Consider the following 20,193-nt stretch of genomic DNA (forward strand, 5'->3'; position numbering starts at 1 on the left):
AGGAGATGTGGTAAGATTGACATGAGACAACTTCCATGAAAGTTCAAATTACCTTCAAGCTATAAAAAATCATTAGATATAGGAAGATGTGGTGTGAGTGCCAATGAGACAACCCTCCATCTAAATAAAAGTTTATAAAAGTAAACCAGTATAGGTCAATGTACGGCCTTCAACACGGAGCATTGGCTCACACCGAACAATAAGCTATAAAGGGCCCCAAAATTACTGGTGTTAAACCATTCAAATGGGAAAACCAACAGTCTAATCTATATAAAAAACAAGAAAAAAGAAACACTTATAAATTACATAAACAAACGACAACTACTGTACATCAGATTCCTGACTTAGGACAGGTGCAGACATTTCCGCAATTAAGATTTGTAAGATAATTTTTGTATAGGTCACTTCCAAAAATGTTTTAACTCTATTTATATCTGTCACTCAAGACTTTCAATGAAACTAGTATTTTGATAGCCATAAGAGACTTATCTTTTACCCAGAAGTATCGATATGAAATGGACAACAGAAAGGCATTTAGTGTTTCAGGAGATTAGTCTTAATGTTTCATGGGTTAAATAAGGGACGACATCAAAAGTTCAACGTAGGATAAAAAAACTTAATTCACATAGTTTTTTCATTGACCCCCCCTCCCCCCTCTTAACTTAATTTGGGAAAAATTGATTGACCAATAGGGATATATGTAAAAATCGATTTTACATATACAAGACTTGCAGAAGTTTAACCCCCCACCCCAAACTATTTGATTTAAGTTTTTTATCCTACATCGATCTTTTGATGTCGTGCCTAACCAGATGTCTATGAAAATTATTGAAGCTAGTAAAATCTGTATGATTGGACACCTTTAAAAATGATTTTTAGAAAAATTACATGTACAAGTAACATTAAAATTAACATAGTTTTCAACATAACTACTTTAGAAAATTTTGAGTTACTTGTTTCAGTAAGACCCCTGACTGTATATGAATTTGCATCTATTTCAGCCATTATGGAAAGATGTCTGTTCCAGCTGACAAAAAATGGGAAGGAATGTTCGTGCAATGTCGCACCGTGTTAGGGGTCAAAGGTCAAGCTAAGCCAAACACTAACAAAGCATGGGAAGGCGTGGCTGTGATGGTGTCAAAAGGTCGACAAGTTTTACATGAGATGAAGACAAGGTATGCCACTTTAGGTTTTAAATTAGTCTTTTATGCCCCTCCTTAAAAAGAAGAAGAACATTATGTGTTTAGTCTGTCTGTCCTTTATCAGGCTTAAGTTTTTGGTTATTGTCTTTTATTATGAAGCTGTAGTCATATCAACTTGAAAATAAGTACTTATGTATATTATGATGAGAAACATTAAAATTGTATGCCAAATTGCAGTTTTGACACCGATAACAGGGTTCACTAAACATAGAAATAAGATTGTTAGATTGTAACACTAGTATATAAGGAGAATCAAACTTTTAATAATAAGGAGGAAATGCAATTGTAGTTTAAAAATATTGAGTTGACATATAAAGGTGATATTAGTCTTTGTACAAAAATGTAGTGTAAGTATGGCTGATATTAGTATTTGTACAAAGATTTAGTGTGTCACAGTTTTGGACAAATTGTATGCTCTTTAAATGAATATTTCTAAACTGTTTCAATTAAAAACTTTCAAATACAACCAAATCTATCTGAATAATAGGACATATTGATGAACAAATATTGTCATGCAACCACTGTTCAATCCTACAAATATGTGTCGGGAATTTCTCGCTACATTGAAGACCCATTGGTGGCCTTCGGCTGTTGTCTGCTCTATGGTCAGGTTGTTGTCGCTTTGACACATTCCCCATTTCCATTTTCAATTTTATTCCTTATATATTATTTCTGTATTAGGCAAGCACCTGCTAAATGCACACAGGGAACAAATACATTATTTTTAAATGACCCTCAGCGCTTTTATAAATGACCACATGTCACTTCAGAGAGGGTGATAAAGGGTTATTTTGTGCAACATGTTTTGCAATTTTTATTTCACGTGCAGTTGTGAAAAAGGTTCGTTAATCATCGTGTTTCTTAAAATCGGTAAGAAGATCAAATTATTAATTATTCGCTCATCGTGTAATAGAAAACTTTATTTCATGTTCTTCCGTGCAGATACCCTCCCTTTACGCCCCTCTTTTGAGAATCACTTTGAAATGTTTCCATTTATAATTTTTTACCAATTTTAAATCTTTGTGTATAATTTGCATATTTACCAATTAATCTTTTCTATTTAGAAATTTGTCCAGTAAATGGAAAAAATTCCAGGGATCGTTTGTTGAAGAAATAGAAAAGATTCCACCACATGATAAAGGGATGTTGACCACAGAATATTATAATGATATTAAGAGATATTTGGACAGGGTAAGGAATTGTACCTTGGTGTATCACAAGGTTTAAATCTGGCCCATGTTGTGCACAACCTCGGTCAGACAAGCACTATTAAGTATATAGTATCAAACATCTTTCATATGCTTTGTTTATATGGTGAACAAATGGTCCTATTTATTTTTTTCAAGGCCTTTTATCAGAAAACATAATACATTTTTGTGGTTATTTGATTTTATTATTTTGTCAATGTCTGATTACAACATAATACAAAATGTATCATTTGTTGAACATTTGATTCTGTGTCTACCTGAAAACTGTTTCCCTGCTGTAAACTTCGAGATGGTCTGATGATACTTTTATTTATTTCCAGGCATTTGAGATTTCATTTCACCCTCTTGGTAAGCTGATGGATGGACTTGTGGATGTCTTTAGGGCAGCTTATGTTGGTGTCGGAGCACATCCACGACTTCTCAATCATGCTGTAGCAGAAGTTAATTCTTATGTGAAGAGGATTTACCTCACCGTTAGGTTGGTTGACAAACCCATACTCCCATGGCCAGGGCAAGGCAAAAAATACTATAAAAGACTTAAAAGTCAAGATTCACAAACCTGTAGCGTGAAAAAAAGCATGGGGACCCATACTTTTCATTATATATTTGAGAAGGTCATGATTTAAACTACCTTTTGAAAAGTTATTAAGAATAATAATAGATTTTAATTTAGACCCCTTTCACTCTTAAGATTATAAAATACCCTTAAAAAAGGCATCATGATTGGTATTTGTATGATTTAATTTCTTTTTCTTGATTATTCTTTCGTTTCTTTTCAGAATATTATTCCCAGATTTACCTCAGAATGGAGGCCCTCTACAAATCCGATCAGAGAAATATGTTGATATTGACAGTGATGACGAGACAGACGGAGTTATTGCCCTTCAGTCTACAAAAAGTGAAAAGTAGGTTAACGTGATTATGGCTGTCATAAACTGATATTTAAAATTAATGTGTATAATTTATGTGACATAGTTCCAAACCAGTTTACCAATATTATGACATTTTTAAAGACTTACCCATTTGTTGTTTTCACATCAAGCAGGACACATTCACATATTAAACATATCCCATTGAATTAAATTAAATGAAATATTTCAAATTTTATACTAAAGAAATCATACTTCAATCCATTATTCAGTTAATGTGTTATTAAATGCTTAAAAAGTATGATAGGCAATTGCTTTAATTTTTAGTCACGAAAACTGATATAATTTGTTTTTTGCTGAATTTGTGTTTTCATGTGTTTTCATTGCCAAAATTTGTATATTAATGATCACAATGTCCTATCATAATTGGTTATTGTTGTACTTGTTGGTCTTATATGACCTTTTGACATTGTTTTAAATTCATTGCACTAATGTGACCTTTTAACCTTTTATTTTACAGACAGGTTGTGTCTGCAGGAGGTTTATTACATCCTATTTTACTGCCAAAGATTTATCCCCCTTTGTTTGACCTTTATGCCCTACACAATGACAAAGTGGATGAGAAATATTGGGAAAGAGTGCAGAAATTAAATAAACAAGGAGATGTGGCTTTGATGGCTTATCTTGGAGTTGATCAGTAAGTTTTTATCTTTTGTAAATTAAAGTGACCATTGAAAAATAATTTCTTATCTGTGTCAATGAATATGTAACATAATTAACCAGGCTCAGAAGATTTTTTTAATCCAAATTAGTGCTGTTTGTTGTGTCAGGTATCAGTTTTTGGGTCGTTTTTTTGGGGGGGAGGAGAGGAGAAAGGACTGTTTCTGATGTAAAGAATTAATTGTTTCAGGTTTCAGGTTAGCATCCATACTGTATGATTGGGAAATGAAAATAAACTGTGGCAAGTAGGATGGATTTAAAATGGAAAAGTATTACTCTTTTGCTTTCACATAGTCTAAGCTGTAAATCGAGTTAAATATGTCAGTTATATTTTGTTAAATTGTAATAGTATCATGACTTACCTCCCTTTAAAAAAATTCATTTTATTTCTTCAGGAAGTTTTGGTTGTTAGATGAAAGTTTTTTCAGCAAGAGAAGTTCCTCATTGTCAAACATAAGGGACCATTGTTATGTTATTGCAATAGAAAGACTTCAACAAATCAGGTCAGTATGTCAGATGTAAGTTGGGTTTGACAGAGTAGAGAATGTTGGGCCAAAGGACAGAAAAAAGGCAGAAAATATGAAGAATACAAAAATTGCCTAAAAAGATAAACAATACAAAAATTAAGAAACCCCATCCAGATACTTGTCTATTTGTTTACAATGGAAATTTCATTGGAAAATAATGTGAACAGGTTTCTTTTCATAGTTCAAGTTTTTATGTCATAATTGAATTAATAACAATAAAGAACAGAGATAAAACATAAAATGATTATGGAGACAATCAAATGGCAAGTAAAACGTTTCTAAGAATAATTTAATGCTACACAATTCTTTTTGATTTGAATGAATATCATGAACTTGTTCAATATCACTTGATCCAGGAATTCTAAATGTTTTATCATATATTTCAGTACTGCATTTAGTCCAAAAGAAAAGTTACAAGTAATAAGAGACTCTTTTACAGAAATAACTGAGGTATGTCGTTCAGTAAACTGAAAATAAAAAAAATATATGAACATTTCTAGGGGGTCTCATTGGGGGGTTCCGATCCTGGATCCCGCTTACTGTTTTGTCAGATTCCCGTATCCCTCTTAAACTATGTACATAAGAAATTCTCATTTTTTTGTCATTTCCCGGGTCCCGCTAGACCTCATTTCCCGTTTTCACGCTACAACAATTTGACTTTCACGTGTCCCGCTTACAACAAATCAGCAATCGCTTACTGTTTTGTCAGATTCCCGTATCCCGCTTACACTATGTACGTAAGAAATTCTCATTTTTTTGTCATTTCTCGGGTCCCACTAGACCTCATTTCCCATTTTCACGCCACAACAATTTGACTTTCACGTGTCCCACTTATAACAAATCGGCAATCCCGCGTCACGCTTAGACCACAATAAGACCCACTTTCTAATCACAATTGTTGGACAAATAACAAAATTAATTGCGATTACAGGAAATGGTATATACAAATAGTGTTTTAAAGATTAAAATGCCAGTTTTACTTTTGGAAAACCTAACTCTTTGCAATTTTCATAAAATGATTTTTTGCGGTCCCGCAAACTGACCTGGTACACTAAAATACAACACATGCTAGAATAGAAAATTTTAAACAGATGTAACTGTAAAAAAGAAGCATTAACTTCTTAAAAATATATTTCAAAGCTAAAATCCAGGAACCATAAGTTGATTAAATGTTTGAATTTGTTTTGATTAAAAAATTTCTATAAGTTGTATATTTATGATAGAGAGCATGTGAACAACACAGTTGTTATCTACCTATCAATCCTTAACAAGCATATATGTGGTATACAGTGTAATTATTAACCATTCAATGTTCCTGGTTTATACATTTATAGTTGTTAGTGAACATGATAAGCTTAAGGGATCTATGAACATGATAAGCTTAAGGGATCTATGAATAGAACATGATAAACTTAAGGGATCTATGAATAGAACATGATAAGCTTAAGGGATCTATGAATAGAACATGATAAGCTTAAGGGATCTATGAATAGAACATGATAAGCTTAAGGGATCTATGAATAGAACATGATAAACTTAAGGGATCTATGAATAGAACATGATAAGCTTAAGGGATCTATGAATAGAACATGATAAGCTTAAGGGATCTATGAATAGAACATGATAAGCTTAAGGGATCTATGAATAGAACATGATAAGCTTAAGGGATCTATGAACATGATAAGCTTAAGGGATCTATGAATAGAACATGATAAACTTAAGGGATCTATGAATAGAACATGATAAGCTTAAGGGATCTATGAATAGAACATGATAAGCTTAAGGGATCTATGAATAGAACATGATAAACTTAAGGGATCTATGAATAGAACATGATAAGCTTAAGGGATCTATGAATAGAACATGATAAGCTTAAGGGATCTATGAATAGAACATGATAAGCTTAAGGGATCTATGAATAGAACATGATAAGCTTAAGGGATCTATGAATAGAACATGATAAGCTTAAGGGATCTATGAATAGAACATGATATCACGTAGGATTTGTGACAAGGAGACAGTAACACAACGGAGCAGGAATCTTATTATGTCACATAAAGTGATCATTTGTCTACAATGATGAACTCATGTCTATACTTTATACAGCTCCTCATGTATATGGTACTTTTTTTCAGACAAAATATGAAAAATTCAATAGAGTTATGTTGGTTTTATGTATGTTTTGTAACCACAAAATTCATAAAGCCAAATATGGACACTAAAATCTATACTTTAATCAGGTTGTTATGTATTTTTAGACTGTTCAGACAACTTTAGGGGAAGAGCACATATGGTGTATGGATGAACTTTTTCCAATCTTCCAGTATGTGGTTGTGAGGTCTAAAATCAGGCATCTTGGAGCTGAAGTACATTTTATTGATGATTTGATGGAAAGATATTTAGAGAATGGAGAACTTGGAATAATGTTCACAACTCTTTATGTAAGTTTGCCTTGTCAGTCAATTGATGTATTGATTTTTTTTTTTAATCTTGGAAATTAACTCCTCATAAATTCCTGGAATGAAATGTTTGGTTTTTGCCAGATGTGCATTTCATCTACAAAAAAACTCGTCAGTGACGCTTGAATAAAAAAAGTTTAAAAGGCCAAATAAAGTATGCAGTTAAGGAGCATTGAGGACCAAAAATTCCTAAAAGTTTTGCCAAAAACAGGTAAGGTAATCTATTCCTGAGGTAGAAAAACCTTAGTATTTTAAATGTTCAAAGTGTGTGTGTTTTTTTTTTATAATTTTATAAGGCCATCAATGAAAGAAGTCTGTTGTGTTTTTTGTGCATGAAAACTGAAGTTGCTTACTCAATATGTTTACATGTTTACATATCGCATAGATGTGTATCTACCAATAGTGAATAATTCTTATACGATCAACATATTTGGGAATATGTTGATATAAAATTGAGAATGGAAATGGGGAATGTGTCAAAGAGACAACAACCCAACCATAAAGCAGACAACAGCAGAAGGTCACCAACAGGTCTTCAATGCAGTGAGAAACACCCGAGTGTGAAAACATGTTTTCCCTATTTCCAATTTTAAAGAATTATAAGGATTAAACGCCTTTTTATAGGAATTTATTGGTGTATAAACTGGACCAAGTCACTCACAAACATATCATAAAAGTCCTTGTTTGTGAGTGAATTGGTCGAGTTTATACACCAATAAATTCCTTTAAAAAAACGTTTAATCCTATAATATTATTCAGAAAGACAAAAATGAGACACAAATAAAATCTGTTATATAACATAAATGACAAGTATTCTGAGGTTAGATACATTCCTTTGGTAAATTTCTTCTCAACTGAAGCGCAGTCTTTTCAGTATCTTCTTTGAACAGTAGTATTAGACAGTCAGGGGAGTTACTTGTACAAGTGATTTTTTAAAATCACTTATTTGAGTGATTTTTTATTTTTGCTTAGAAACATAGCTATAGGTATAAAAACTTGAAAATTTGAACTTCCCCCAATTTGTAGCTCGTTGTAATTTTGAGAGATTGTTCCTAAACTACATGGTTTTCCAAAGATATGGTAGGAAACACTGTAAACATTGACAAAATAAAGGAATTTGCAAAAATTACTTGAAAATGACTAAAAATAGCCTTGAAATATTTATAGTCTGGGGATTTTATAAGATTTTTGCTGGTACTGTGAATATTTTTCCAATAAACTTCAACATTTAAACTACATTTTGACGTTGAAAAAAATATGTACTCTCGATAGAAATATAAGTACTTGCGTGGTTTGAAAATTGGACCTTCTGAAGATTTTAAATCACTTCAATGAGTGATATTTTTATTCAGATACAAAAGATCATTTCAGCAAGTGATTTTTGGGGAAAGAAATTAACTTAAAGGGGAATAACTCCGGACGACTTAAAAAGTTTGAAACAAAATCATGTAAATCAGAATTGTCAGAAATTTTTGGCACAATAATAAAAATATGAAATCATTGTGTGCCTTCTTGATTTATTATAATTTCATAATTTCTTCACACTGCAAACAAAAATATTAAATATTTATTTGATAAATTCAGACTTAATAAAGCAGATCTTTATGAACAAACTCCATAACAACTTACATGCCAAGATAATGTTCTTTTATCAAAGATGGTAAACAAATAATTTACATGTTTTTCTGTGTATACTGTCCACATTCAACTTTCTATATATACTGGCAACTTGGTTCTGTTTGGTTAATACAGGATAAAAACAAATGTTTATTTATATTTTGTGAGATTGTTCATTTGTGTTTTGAATGTCTCAAATGACGATAGGTGGATCCAGGGGAGGGCCTGATTTGCAAATGATTTGTGGGAAAAATTTGGTGATTATATAGGGGATCACTGACGCATGACTGGAGCCCCCCCCCCCCCCTTTTATGAAAGTTCTGGATCCTCCACTGATGACTGTGCTGTGGCAACCTCTGGGGATGGGACCCCCCCTTTTTGGCCAATCAATGCATTTGAATGGGGACATAGTTGGATCCCCAATTTAAAATGGCTAGATCCACCCCTGCTAGATACTCTAGTTGGTCTAATAGGAGGTACACTTCTTTGTTGTTGACGATCTTGTACATCAATGGGAGTCTGCATTTTTGTTTTAATTGATCTAACATCCTGATTTATGCATGTTATATCAAATTATTAAAAATCATTGTGCAGCAAGATCATTTGTACCATCACAGAAATCACTCTGTACAGTGATTTAAAATCATTTGTACAAGTGATTAACACTATTATTTATCCTGGTCTTATGGGTTTTCTTACTATTTTTAATGAATGTATTTTGACATCACAATTTCCATAGCAAAAGCATGCATTGTACGAATTCATAAGTAAGAAAACTGTTAATATATGATCTGACCATAACTATTACTGAAAATCACTGTGCAGTGATTTGAAATCAGCTGTACAAGTGATTTATATTAATTCATGTAAATCACTCAGTGCAATGATTTAAAATCATTTGTACAAGTGATTTATATTTTTTTATGCAATGATTTGAAATAATTTATACAAGTGATTTTCATTATTATTTATACTGGTCTCATGCATGGGTTTTCCTAACTATAAAAAATGCATTGTGATGTCAAACTTTTATTGAAAAAGCATGCATAGCAGTATAAAAACATAGGATTTGACCATAATGAAGGTCTCATACTGTGCAATGATTAAACCATTATGATTACAAGTGATTTTTATTATTCTAAACCCTAGTAGCTATAGCGTTGAATCTTGCTTTAAAAACTTGGAGGGGGGGTAAACTGTTTTACCTCTGTCTGTCCATCCGTCAGTCCGTCTGTTCCTCCATTCGTCTTTGCATCCGTTCATCCCACTTCAGGTTAAAGTTTTTGGTCAAGGTAGTTTTTGATGAAGCTGAAGTCTAATCAACTTAAAACTTAGTACACATGTTCCTTACCATTTATAGCACACAAGGTATTTATAGCCAATTGACCTTGTCAGTGATAATGGTGATATATACCAACAAATCCAAACACTTTTACAGTGATGATAATGACTTCTTCTTTCCCTGAATTCATAATGATGAATTTGGAAAACACATCACTGGGTACAATGTATACAAGTAGCTGACTTCTATAAATCCTAACACCAAATTTTGAAATCCTTGGCAAGTAGTTCCTGACAAAAATGCAATGCATTTATTCATGGTACAGACAGACGGATTAATGCACAGACCAAAAAACATAATGCCCCTCTACTATCGTAAGTGGGGCATAAAAAATATAGATTTGATCCGATTTCCTTCGTAAATGATCTTGTGCTGGACAGCAGGACCCCTTGCTGAACCAGATTACAACAAAAAAGTTATCTGAATTTGAATTTGTTGAAATAGTTATATTCTGACAAAAAGATTGAAATGATCTAGATCTGCAAAATTTGACAACCTGCAATGGAGTTGAATCAATGATTAGTCCTGGTCATTAAATAAAAAGATTAATATTCTGATATTGGATGTCTAACAATGGAGGGGTTTCCAATCAGAAATCACTTCTTAACCAGTGTTCTATTGAAATCACTCTGAAGGAACAGTAAATTAAAGTCACTCGATTCATCCCCCCTTTTTAGGTGACTGAAGTTTTGATCCATCAACAAACATGGCTACCAATTCATTAAAGAACATTTAAATGGTTTAAATGATATTTTTAAGCCACTCATTATAAATATATATAGAAAAGCAAAAATAATCATTGAAGAAAGATTTAAGCAAAAAATAACAAGATTCAGCAGTCAAGAACCTCTTTTTTACCAAGATTCAATTATTGTAATCCACACATTTTGTTTCAGCCCTCTGAAATTATACGATTTACAAACATTTGAAATGATTGATAAATATAAAGTTATTTTTTTTAAATTTGAATTAAAATCTGTTTTTCACCATCTAGAAAGTAATTGAAAATACTGCTGGTATCAGAAATGAACACCAATTTTAATTCACTCTGTGCAGTGATTTTAAATCATTTGCTTAAGTGATTTTAAATCATTTGCACAAGTGATTTTAAATCATTTGCAAAAGTGATTTTAAATCATTTCCACAAGTGATTTACGTTCTAATTGAATGAAAAAACTCTGTGCTGTGATTTAAAATCATGTGTACCAGTGATATACATTATTTCAAAATGTATGTGATGAAAGACACCCTTTGAAGTGTTTTATTTTCAGAGTGATCAATACTATGAATGATTATATTCCATATGATAAATTTACTTCACTAGAAATTATAATTATGACCTGCAAAATCTTATTTATCACTGCTCAGGTCTTTAGTTTTCTACAAACATGACAAATGTATGTTAAAATGTTTGTGTTTGTTTTTGGTCAAAGCATTTGAAGTTTATTAATAATTATTGTTCTTACTGTTCCTTTTTATGCCCATTTGTAGTGTAGGGCCATTAAATTTCACCCTTGTCCATGCTGTCTGTTCGTCCAAAAATTGGTTTCTGTTCTCTGACTTAAATTTGCCTCAACCAAATGTTATCAACATATAGACAATGCTTATATTACCGCCAAACTCAGCAATAATTGTTTTTTTATATTTTAAGTTTTGGTGGTTTGAAACCTCTGCTTTATGAAAAACATGTAATTCATGTACTACTGCTAATGCTATTTTTTGCTCAGAAAATAAATTTTACTCAGGGCTTACAAGTTAGTTTTTTTATTTATTTTTACCTTTTTTATAGTTATTTTAATGTCAAGAAGACCCCTGTTGTGATGTTGTCCTCTGAAAGAGAGGGATAATCCTGGTTTCTTATTAAAGATTTTCCAAACAATAATAATCACTTGAATGAGTGATTTTAAAAAATATTTCTAATCACTGGTAGAAGTGATTTTTAAAAAGTAATGAAAGGGAATTAACTCTTATTATGTTGAAAATATCACTTGAGAAAGTGATTTTAAAAATCACTTGTACAAGTAACTCCCCTGACTGTTAGACATACAAACAAACATGTTACTAACAGTCAATTTTTTTATCTCATTTTCAGGCTTGTTATTACCAAATCCAGAATGAGAAAATACCAACACACTAATAAAAGTCAGTAGAAGTGACATAATAGAAAAATCAAGAAATATGAAAATGGCAACAAATTTTAGATATTCATATATCAAGCTGTATTATTTGTGCTTATTATCTTGCCATTGTGTGAATTATTTATTGTTAAGTGACAAAAGAAAAACAAGATATTATTGATTTGTTTACCTCTGAAGAATGTCCTTTCCATGAGCATCTAATGTTAGAATGTGATTTTTAACTAAAATTTTATGTAAGAATGTTTGCATCTCATGTTTTTATGGCCTATAGACCATGTGAGCTATGAATATAACCATAGTTTAACATAAGCTATTGTTGTTAGATTTGTTTATGTTCAAAACCTTGTCATGTAACACCATTTGAACCATAAAAAATGAAATTTACAGAGATTTAAACTTGGGGCATCTATTATGTGTATTTATTTTTACCAACCAACCAACATGTTTATCATGGTTGAAGGCATGTAATCCTTTAATATTCTGTTTTTGAGCTAAACAGTCTTTTTTTTTCTTACTCCTTATAATATGAGCTTAGCCAAATAACAGAAAATACCAATTTTAAAGTCTTTGGTTTCAACTTGCCCAGAATAGAACAATCTCAGAGAACCTCAGGCAACAGAGGATAGACTAGAAAAGAACCCAGAACCTCAGAAACTATAGGAGAGCAAGCTACTTTTAGAGCATTTAGTATAGATGTTGGCCATGTGACAAATAAACAATACATTTTATACTGGAGTTATTGTCTTGTAATGATAAATATTTCAATTTTCTTTGCTTTTGTCAGGCGCGGATCCAGAAGGGGGGTTCCGGGGGTTGGAACCCCCCCTTTTTTTGGACGATCAATGCATTTGAATGGGGACATGTAGTTGGAACCCCCCTTTGTCCTGGGTTAGGAACACCCCCCCCTTTTTTTAAATGGCTGGATCTGCCCCTGTTTTGTGTTATGTTAAATTTATTGCAAGCAAAGTAATATCATTAATAATTGTATGTTAAAACAGTGAAAACAAAGAAAATAACTTATCAAATGATATTTCAAAAGTCTGATATTATAATAGCTGTATTGTAGCTTCTGTCAGGCTGTAATAATTTGTGGACATTCTTTTGTAATTTATCAAATTTATACACATTAAAAATAGTCGTATGGTGGTAGTAAATAAGAATAATTTTTATCAATTTTTTGTGCATCACTTGACATCAGTCATCACCAAAAGTATATATGGATTAAATCAGAGATAATGTTTATGATAGTGTTAGGACATATATTATACACCAAGTTTAATACTGTTTATATTTTTGTGATTTTATGTGGTTCAAGACATGTAAATGCAATTGCTCTCATTTCTGAAATTCTTGCAAAATAGAAAAGTAGAATAAAGTTTAGTTTAATTAAAATAATATATTTTTCATCAGCAATTTTTACTGAAACAAAAGTTTGAATTTTATTCAACAAAACTTGCTTTATGTTAAAAATGTATGACGTTTAAAAACAATTTTAAGATTTGCCCACAGTAGAAGTTTAAACCAAGTATTATTACTTCGATTATTTTTTAATTTCTTTTCCTAATTTAATGTACATGTAGCATCATATGCAGAAATTGTTAGTGTTTATGCAAATTTTGATAGTTGTTAATAAAAATGAACTCATTTTGTTAGGTATCATAATAGATGCATATTGTATATTTATTTATTTATAAATTGTTTTTTTTTGTCTTAAAGACAATTTTCTGTGATCATTACTTTAGCTGTATAAAGTTATTAATTGTAAAAGCATGTGTATATTAATGTCATATATAAATACATGTACAATATATATTGCTTATGATTATATAATAAATGGCTTATGAAATTTTAACACTTTATAATCTAGTCAATTTAGTGAACAACCTGCAACTAATTGCAACACAAGGTTTTTCTCTGAAAAACAAGTCTGTTACTATCTATGAACAACATACTGAAACAATACAAACATATATTTTGCAGAAAGTGGTTTAATGAGGGGGGGGGGGGGGGGGGGGGGGGCAAGGGGTTTAACTGTTATGCTGTAATGGGGCAATTTAATTCTTTGTTATCTGTTATTTTGAAAATATATTTGCTGTTAGCTGTTATTGTCTGATTCTTTGTTAGCTGTTATTGGGCTTTTAGTTTTTTTGTTATCTGTTATTGTGATAATGTATTTGCTGTTAACTGTTATTGAAAATTGGAATGTTAGCATTTTTTTTGACAGTCAATATTCGGTATAAATTGAAGATCATTGGCCATTGGGGTCTACCACTACTAATATGTTTGTCCCGTATTCAGAGAAGGATTCCATTAACATATACCCATCACAGAAGTGAGGTCCAGGACAATTCAAGTATATCTTATGATTATCCTTTGTAATAAATTCCATTTTTTTATGAATGTGTATTTAGAATTATCTTAATTTTTTGTATGAGAATAATGTTCCTTGTTTTCCGTACGATCATATTAAATTAAAACAATTGTTAATATGACAAAAAGGAAAACATAATGGCCAGGAATATCTAACAAGGATCTCAATTAAGGACTAGGTCCTAACAACCACTTAACCTTTTATATAATATGGTAAATAGACTCAGCTCCGTGATTGTTTTCAAAGCAGAACCAAATGCATTGTACAATGAAAGTTCCAACCATGAACTTTGGTCAGAAGCTGCACATAACTCATTACAAACAAAGATTTATTTCGTTTCAAGCCATTGTTTCCCTACTAAACTATGTATTCTACTTACTAGTACACTTGGTACAATCAAAAACCTCAGCTGATAAAAAATTGTTCAAATAAGGCCTTTGAAAATAGTGGAATAAATTGCTTTTAGAGTGTCAAAATTCGTTCGAAGTACTTGATAAATTTGCATGCTTATAATTGGTGCTTTTGATTTTTCTACCCTATATACCACTTTGCCTCATAGTTTTATTAAGAAAAATTCACTCGCCTCATTAAATGGTCATTTAGAAAAAGTCAGAATATTCAAACTCTTTTAGGTCACTTTTTTTATTAGCAACAAAGGGAGCTTCAGTCAATATATATAAACAATACACCAACGTTTCATGAGAACTGCTGACAACATTTTTGTGTTAATGTCTGAAAACTGGAAAATCACCCCTTTTTAATTAATAAAACCCGTTAACTCGGAAACGTAAAATCTAAAATTTATAAAAATTAAAAGTTACCTCATGTTAATAGATATAAACAATTCATTAAAATTCCTTGCTTTGTGAAAGCATTTTTGAGATATTATCAGAAAACTGAAAAAAACACCAATTTTATTGAATAAAAACCCATTACCCAGAAACTTAAAATCTAAAATTTATAAAAAAAAAAAAACCAAGAAGGGAGCTCACGTCAATAGATATAAACAATTTCCCAAAGTTTAATGCAAATGGTTAAAGAGTTTTTGAGTTAATACCCGACATGTTGACAACAGACGGACAACAGTATACCATAATACGTTCCGTAAACGAGTGTATAAAAAATATTAAAATATATTGAGTAGTAATTTAAACACATTCTAGATACATAAATTAATACTAAAAACATAGTCATTAAAAAATGGAATGCATTACAAAGGATTATATCCGTAATAAGAAATACTGATTTGTCAAAGACCGAATTATTTTAATATTTCATTTACTGTTATCTGTTTTTGTCCATTTTAATTCCTTGTTATCTGTTATGAGCCAAATCAATTTGCTGTTTTGCTGTTATTGGGACCCCCCTTGCCCCCCCTTTAATTCATGAAATATTTTGTAGTAAAAGTAAGGTAATATGAATTGCTTCCCCTTATTTGCCGCAGTTGAAAAAAAAAATTATATACACAAAATGTTCTGTATTTTTTAAAACAGTTTAAGAAATACAATACAATGCATAATTATCTGAATTCAGAAGAATAATATTACAAATGCATCACTTTCCTGTCTCAAAATTTGTAAATTTAAATAAAGATATAGACCGAGATTGTGGTCTGCTATTTTACAATTATTCAAAGATCTAATTCTCTACAATTGTGATCTTATAACAAAAAACTTTTGTGAGTTAGATTAACCAACATAGTCACAATCTAACTAGGTTTTTGAAATCTAACCTTGTGTTCAAGTTAAATTTAGTTAGGGGAGGTGTTCCCGAAGAGACATGTTTTTGGCCATTAAAAAAATAAAATCTTTTGCAAGACTTAAATTTTGAAATTCAGTTTTTAATTTATTTTTTTACCGCAACTTTTAAAAGAAAACATTTTTTTCATTTTTCTTCTTGAACAAACATGTTAAAATTTAGAATCGAACAATGTTTTTCAGGGAAAAAAAAGAATGATGAGTGTTAAATGATTGTATGTTAAATTTTTATTCACAAATGAAAATTCCAGGCTCCTGAAGCAAATAACTACTCATGTAATTAGCGACGATCTCAGTACTTACACACCATATAAATAAAGCTTTGGCTGTAAAACTAAACCCACAAGGGTTCAAGTTCCATACCAGGAAACTGGCCTCCCAAAACATCAATATAATATATAATAATAACACTGAACCCACTTTTCACTGGTTTCTAATCGGATGTGTACTGATTTATATTTTAGTCGGTGCCAAGAGTATTTATTCATCAACTGTAATTAGCTTTGAACTAGCTATTGGAACTCAGTGTCATTTTGTTAATTGGTTCAATATATACTCTGTGCTGACCTTTTTTGAGTTGAGCCTTTTCCAACTGAGTTTTACAATTTGCACTTATGTTGTTTGCTTTTTATACGACCGCAAAAATTGAAAATTGTTTTGTCGTATATTGGTATCACGTTGGTTGTCGTCGTTGTCGGTGTCCGAAGACTTTTGGTTTTGCACTAAAACTTTAGTATAAGCGAATAGAAATGTATGAAATTTAAACAGAAGGTTTATGACCATAAAAGGAAGGTTGGGATTGATTTTGGAAATTTGGGCCCAACAGTTTGGGAATTAGGGGCCAAAAAGGGCCCAAATAAGCATTTTCTTGGTTTTCGCACTATAACTTTAGTTTAAGTAAATAGAAATCTATGAAATTTTGACACAAGGTTTATGACCACTAAAGGAAGGTTGGGATCCATTTTGGGAGTTGTGTTCCCAGTAGTTTAGGAATAAGGGGCCAAAAAGGGCCCAAATAAGCATTATTCTTGGTTTTCGCACAATAACTTTAGTATAAGTATATATAAATCAATTGAATTAAAACACAAGGTTTATGAACACAAAAGAAAGATTGGGATTGATTTTGGGAGTTGATGTCCCAACAGTTTAGGAATTAGGGCCAAAAAGGGGCCCAAATAAGCATTTTTCTTGGTTTTTGCACCATAACTTAAGTATAAGTAAATAGAAATCTATGAAATTTAAACACAAGGTTTATGACCATAAAAGGAAGGTTGGGATTGATTTTGGGAGTTTTGGTCCCAACAATTTAGGGAGAAGGGGCCCAAAGGGTCCAAAATTAAACAAAAATTGAATAATTGGGGTTCTTTGATATGCCGAATCTAACTGTATGTAGATTCTTTATTTTTGGTCCCATTTTCAAATTGGTCTACATTAAGGTCCAAAGGGTCCAAAATTAAACAAAGTTTGATTTTAACCAAAATTGAATTCTTGGGGTTTTTTGATATGCTGAATCTAAACATGTACTTAGATTTTTGTCGAGCCTGCAACTTTTGTTGCAGAAAGCTCGACATAGGGATAGTGATTCGGCGGCAGCTACGTCGGCGGTGTCGGCGTTAGCTAACTTCTTAAAAGATTTATATTTTAAAAGGTGAAAGACCTGGATGCTTCATACTTTGTATATAGATGCCTCATGTTACGAAGTTTCCGTCAGTCACATATCCAATGTCCTTGACCTTATTTTCATGGTTCAGTGACCAGTTGAAAAAAAAGTTGAATTCTTGGGGTTTTTTGATATGCTGAATCTAAACATGTACTTAGATTTTTGTCAAGCCTGCAACTTTTGTTGCAGAAAGCTCGACATAGGGATAGGGATCCGGCGGCAGCGTTAGCTAACTTCTTAAAAGGTTTATATTTTAGAAGGTGAAAGACCTGGATGCTTCATACTTTGTATATAGATGCCTCATGTTAAGAAGTTTCTGTCAGTCACCTTCCTATGTCCTTGACCTCATTTTCATGGATCAGTGACCACTTGAAAAAAAAGTTCAGAATTTTTGTAATGTTGAATTCTCTCTTATTATAAGTAATAGGATAACTGTATTTGGTATGTGCGTACCTTGCAAGGTCCTCATGCCCGTCAGACAGTTTTCACTTGACCTCGACCTCATTTCATGGATCAGTGAACAAGGTTAAGTTTTGGTGGTCAAGTCCATATCTCAGATACTATAAGCAATAGGGCTAGTATATTTGGTGCATGGAAGGACTGGAAGGGGTACATGTCCAACTGGCAGGTGTCATCTGACCTTGACCTCATTTGCATGGTTCAGTGGTTATAGTTAAGTTTTTGTGTTTTGGTCTGTTTTTCTCATACTTTATGCAATAGGTCTACTATATTTGTTGTATGGAATGATTGTAAGGTGTACATGTCTAGCGAGCAGATGTCATCTGACCTTGACCTCATTTTCATGGTTCAGTGGTCAAAGTTAAGTTTTTAAGTTTTGGTCTTTTTATAAAATATTATATGCCAAAGGTCAACTATATTTGGTGTATGGAAATATATTATGATCTATATGTCAGTCCTGCAGGTTTTATTTGACCATGACCTCAATTGCACGGTTCATTGCACAGTGTTAAGTTTTTGTGTTTTGGTCTATTTTTCTTAAACTATAAGTAATAGGTCAACTATATTTGTTGTACGGAAGCTTTGTTAGCTGTACAGTTTTGCCTGGCATGGTTCATCTGACCTTGACCTCATTTTCATGGTTCATTGGTCTTTGTTTAGCTATCTTGGTTAATGTTAAGTTTATGTGATCGTTGTAATAAAGCTTTATACTTAGGACTATCAACATAATATCAATGATTAGTAAAGAAGGCGAGACATTTCAGTGTGTGCACTCTTGTTTATTATGGGCCCAGTTTTCAAGTTGGTCCAAATCGTGGTCCAAAATTAAACTTTGTTTGATTTCAACAAAAGTTGAATCCTTGGGGTTCTTTGATATGCTAAATCTAAACATGTATTTATAATTTTTATTATTGGCCCAGTTTTCAAGTTGGTCCAAATCGTGGTCCAAAATTAAACTTTGTTTGATATCAACAAAAATTGAATCCTTAGGGTTCTTTGATATGCTGAATCTAAACCTGTATTTAGATTTTTGGTTATAGGCCCAGTTTTCAAGTTGGTCCAAATTGCGGTCCAAAATTAAAATTTGTTCGATTTTTCGATGATCAGTGTTAATATTTAAGTCTGCTGATTATATTAAGTTTACGGGATACTTGTATCAAATATTACCGACTTTCCCCATAAATTCAAATCGTCAAACTAAAGAAAAATTTGTGAGAAATTTTAGCTCATGCACTCTTCTTGAAAAAAATCCTGTTTGTTTTTGCTGCATTTTCTTAATTATCATGTTTCACAATTTAAAAAAAACAGAGGTCATCCATTATGAGGTCACATTTGTTGCATAGAAAGAATTGCCCTATAACGAAGGTGTGCTCTCCTGGAAGGGTTAATTCAAGAGGTTTTCATTGACATTATGTCAATTGGATTTTTGTCTTGTGGGTGTTTACCCTATACTTAGCTGCATTTAATACATACTTGTACTGTGTATAGACTATGTGTGCTGATGTGACAAACATGGATAAACACATCAGTTGTTTGTTATGCTTAACCTGAGAAATAAATACATTGAGCCTACACTTCATTTTATAACAGTAAATATATATCAAGCAAAGCTTACACTGATTAAGCAGTTAATTATTCCAAATTTACTTCATTATTCTTGTCAACAATATATGTGGAATCTTTGTGACATCATTTATGTATCATATCGGATATGTTCCTTACAATCCCCTTCCTTTTCATGAATGTGACCTACCGAATTAGGCTATTTACCGGATTTGTTATCACATAAGCAACACGACGGGTGCCACATGTGGAGCAGGATCTGCTTACCCTTCCGGAGCACCTGGGATCACCCCCTAGGTTT

General features: G+C 31.9%; 1 protein-coding gene across 9 annotated transcripts in view; it reads left to right on the top strand.

Moving 5' to 3' along the window:
- Window positions 1–12,670, top strand: part of LOC139502750 (alsin-like) — a 72,328-nt gene extending 59,658 nt beyond the window's left edge. For all 9 annotated transcript variants that reach the window (XM_071292320.1, XM_071292318.1, XM_071292321.1 and 6 more), the window contains 9 exons: window positions 1,002–1,175; window positions 2,267–2,393; window positions 2,731–2,888; window positions 3,190–3,315; window positions 3,800–3,976; window positions 4,395–4,502; window positions 4,913–4,976; window positions 6,785–6,967; window positions 12,037–12,670. In XM_071292320.1, the coding sequence (XP_071148421.1) occupies window positions 1,002–1,175; window positions 2,267–2,393; window positions 2,731–2,888; window positions 3,190–3,315; window positions 3,800–3,976; window positions 4,395–4,502; window positions 4,913–4,976; window positions 6,785–6,967; window positions 12,037–12,081 (1,162 nt within the window). In that variant the 3' untranslated portion in view covers window positions 12,082–12,670. The remainder of the gene's footprint in view (window positions 1–1,001; window positions 1,176–2,266; window positions 2,394–2,730; window positions 2,889–3,189; window positions 3,316–3,799; window positions 3,977–4,394; window positions 4,503–4,912; window positions 4,977–6,784; window positions 6,968–12,036) is intronic.
- Window positions 12,671–20,193: the final 7,523 nt, after the last annotated feature.

Source organism: Mytilus edulis, chromosome 14 (genome assembly GCF_963676685.1).
Source record: "Mytilus edulis chromosome 14, xbMytEdul2.2, whole genome shotgun sequence".
Taxonomy (NCBI): domain Eukaryota; kingdom Metazoa; phylum Mollusca; class Bivalvia; order Mytilida; family Mytilidae; genus Mytilus; species Mytilus edulis.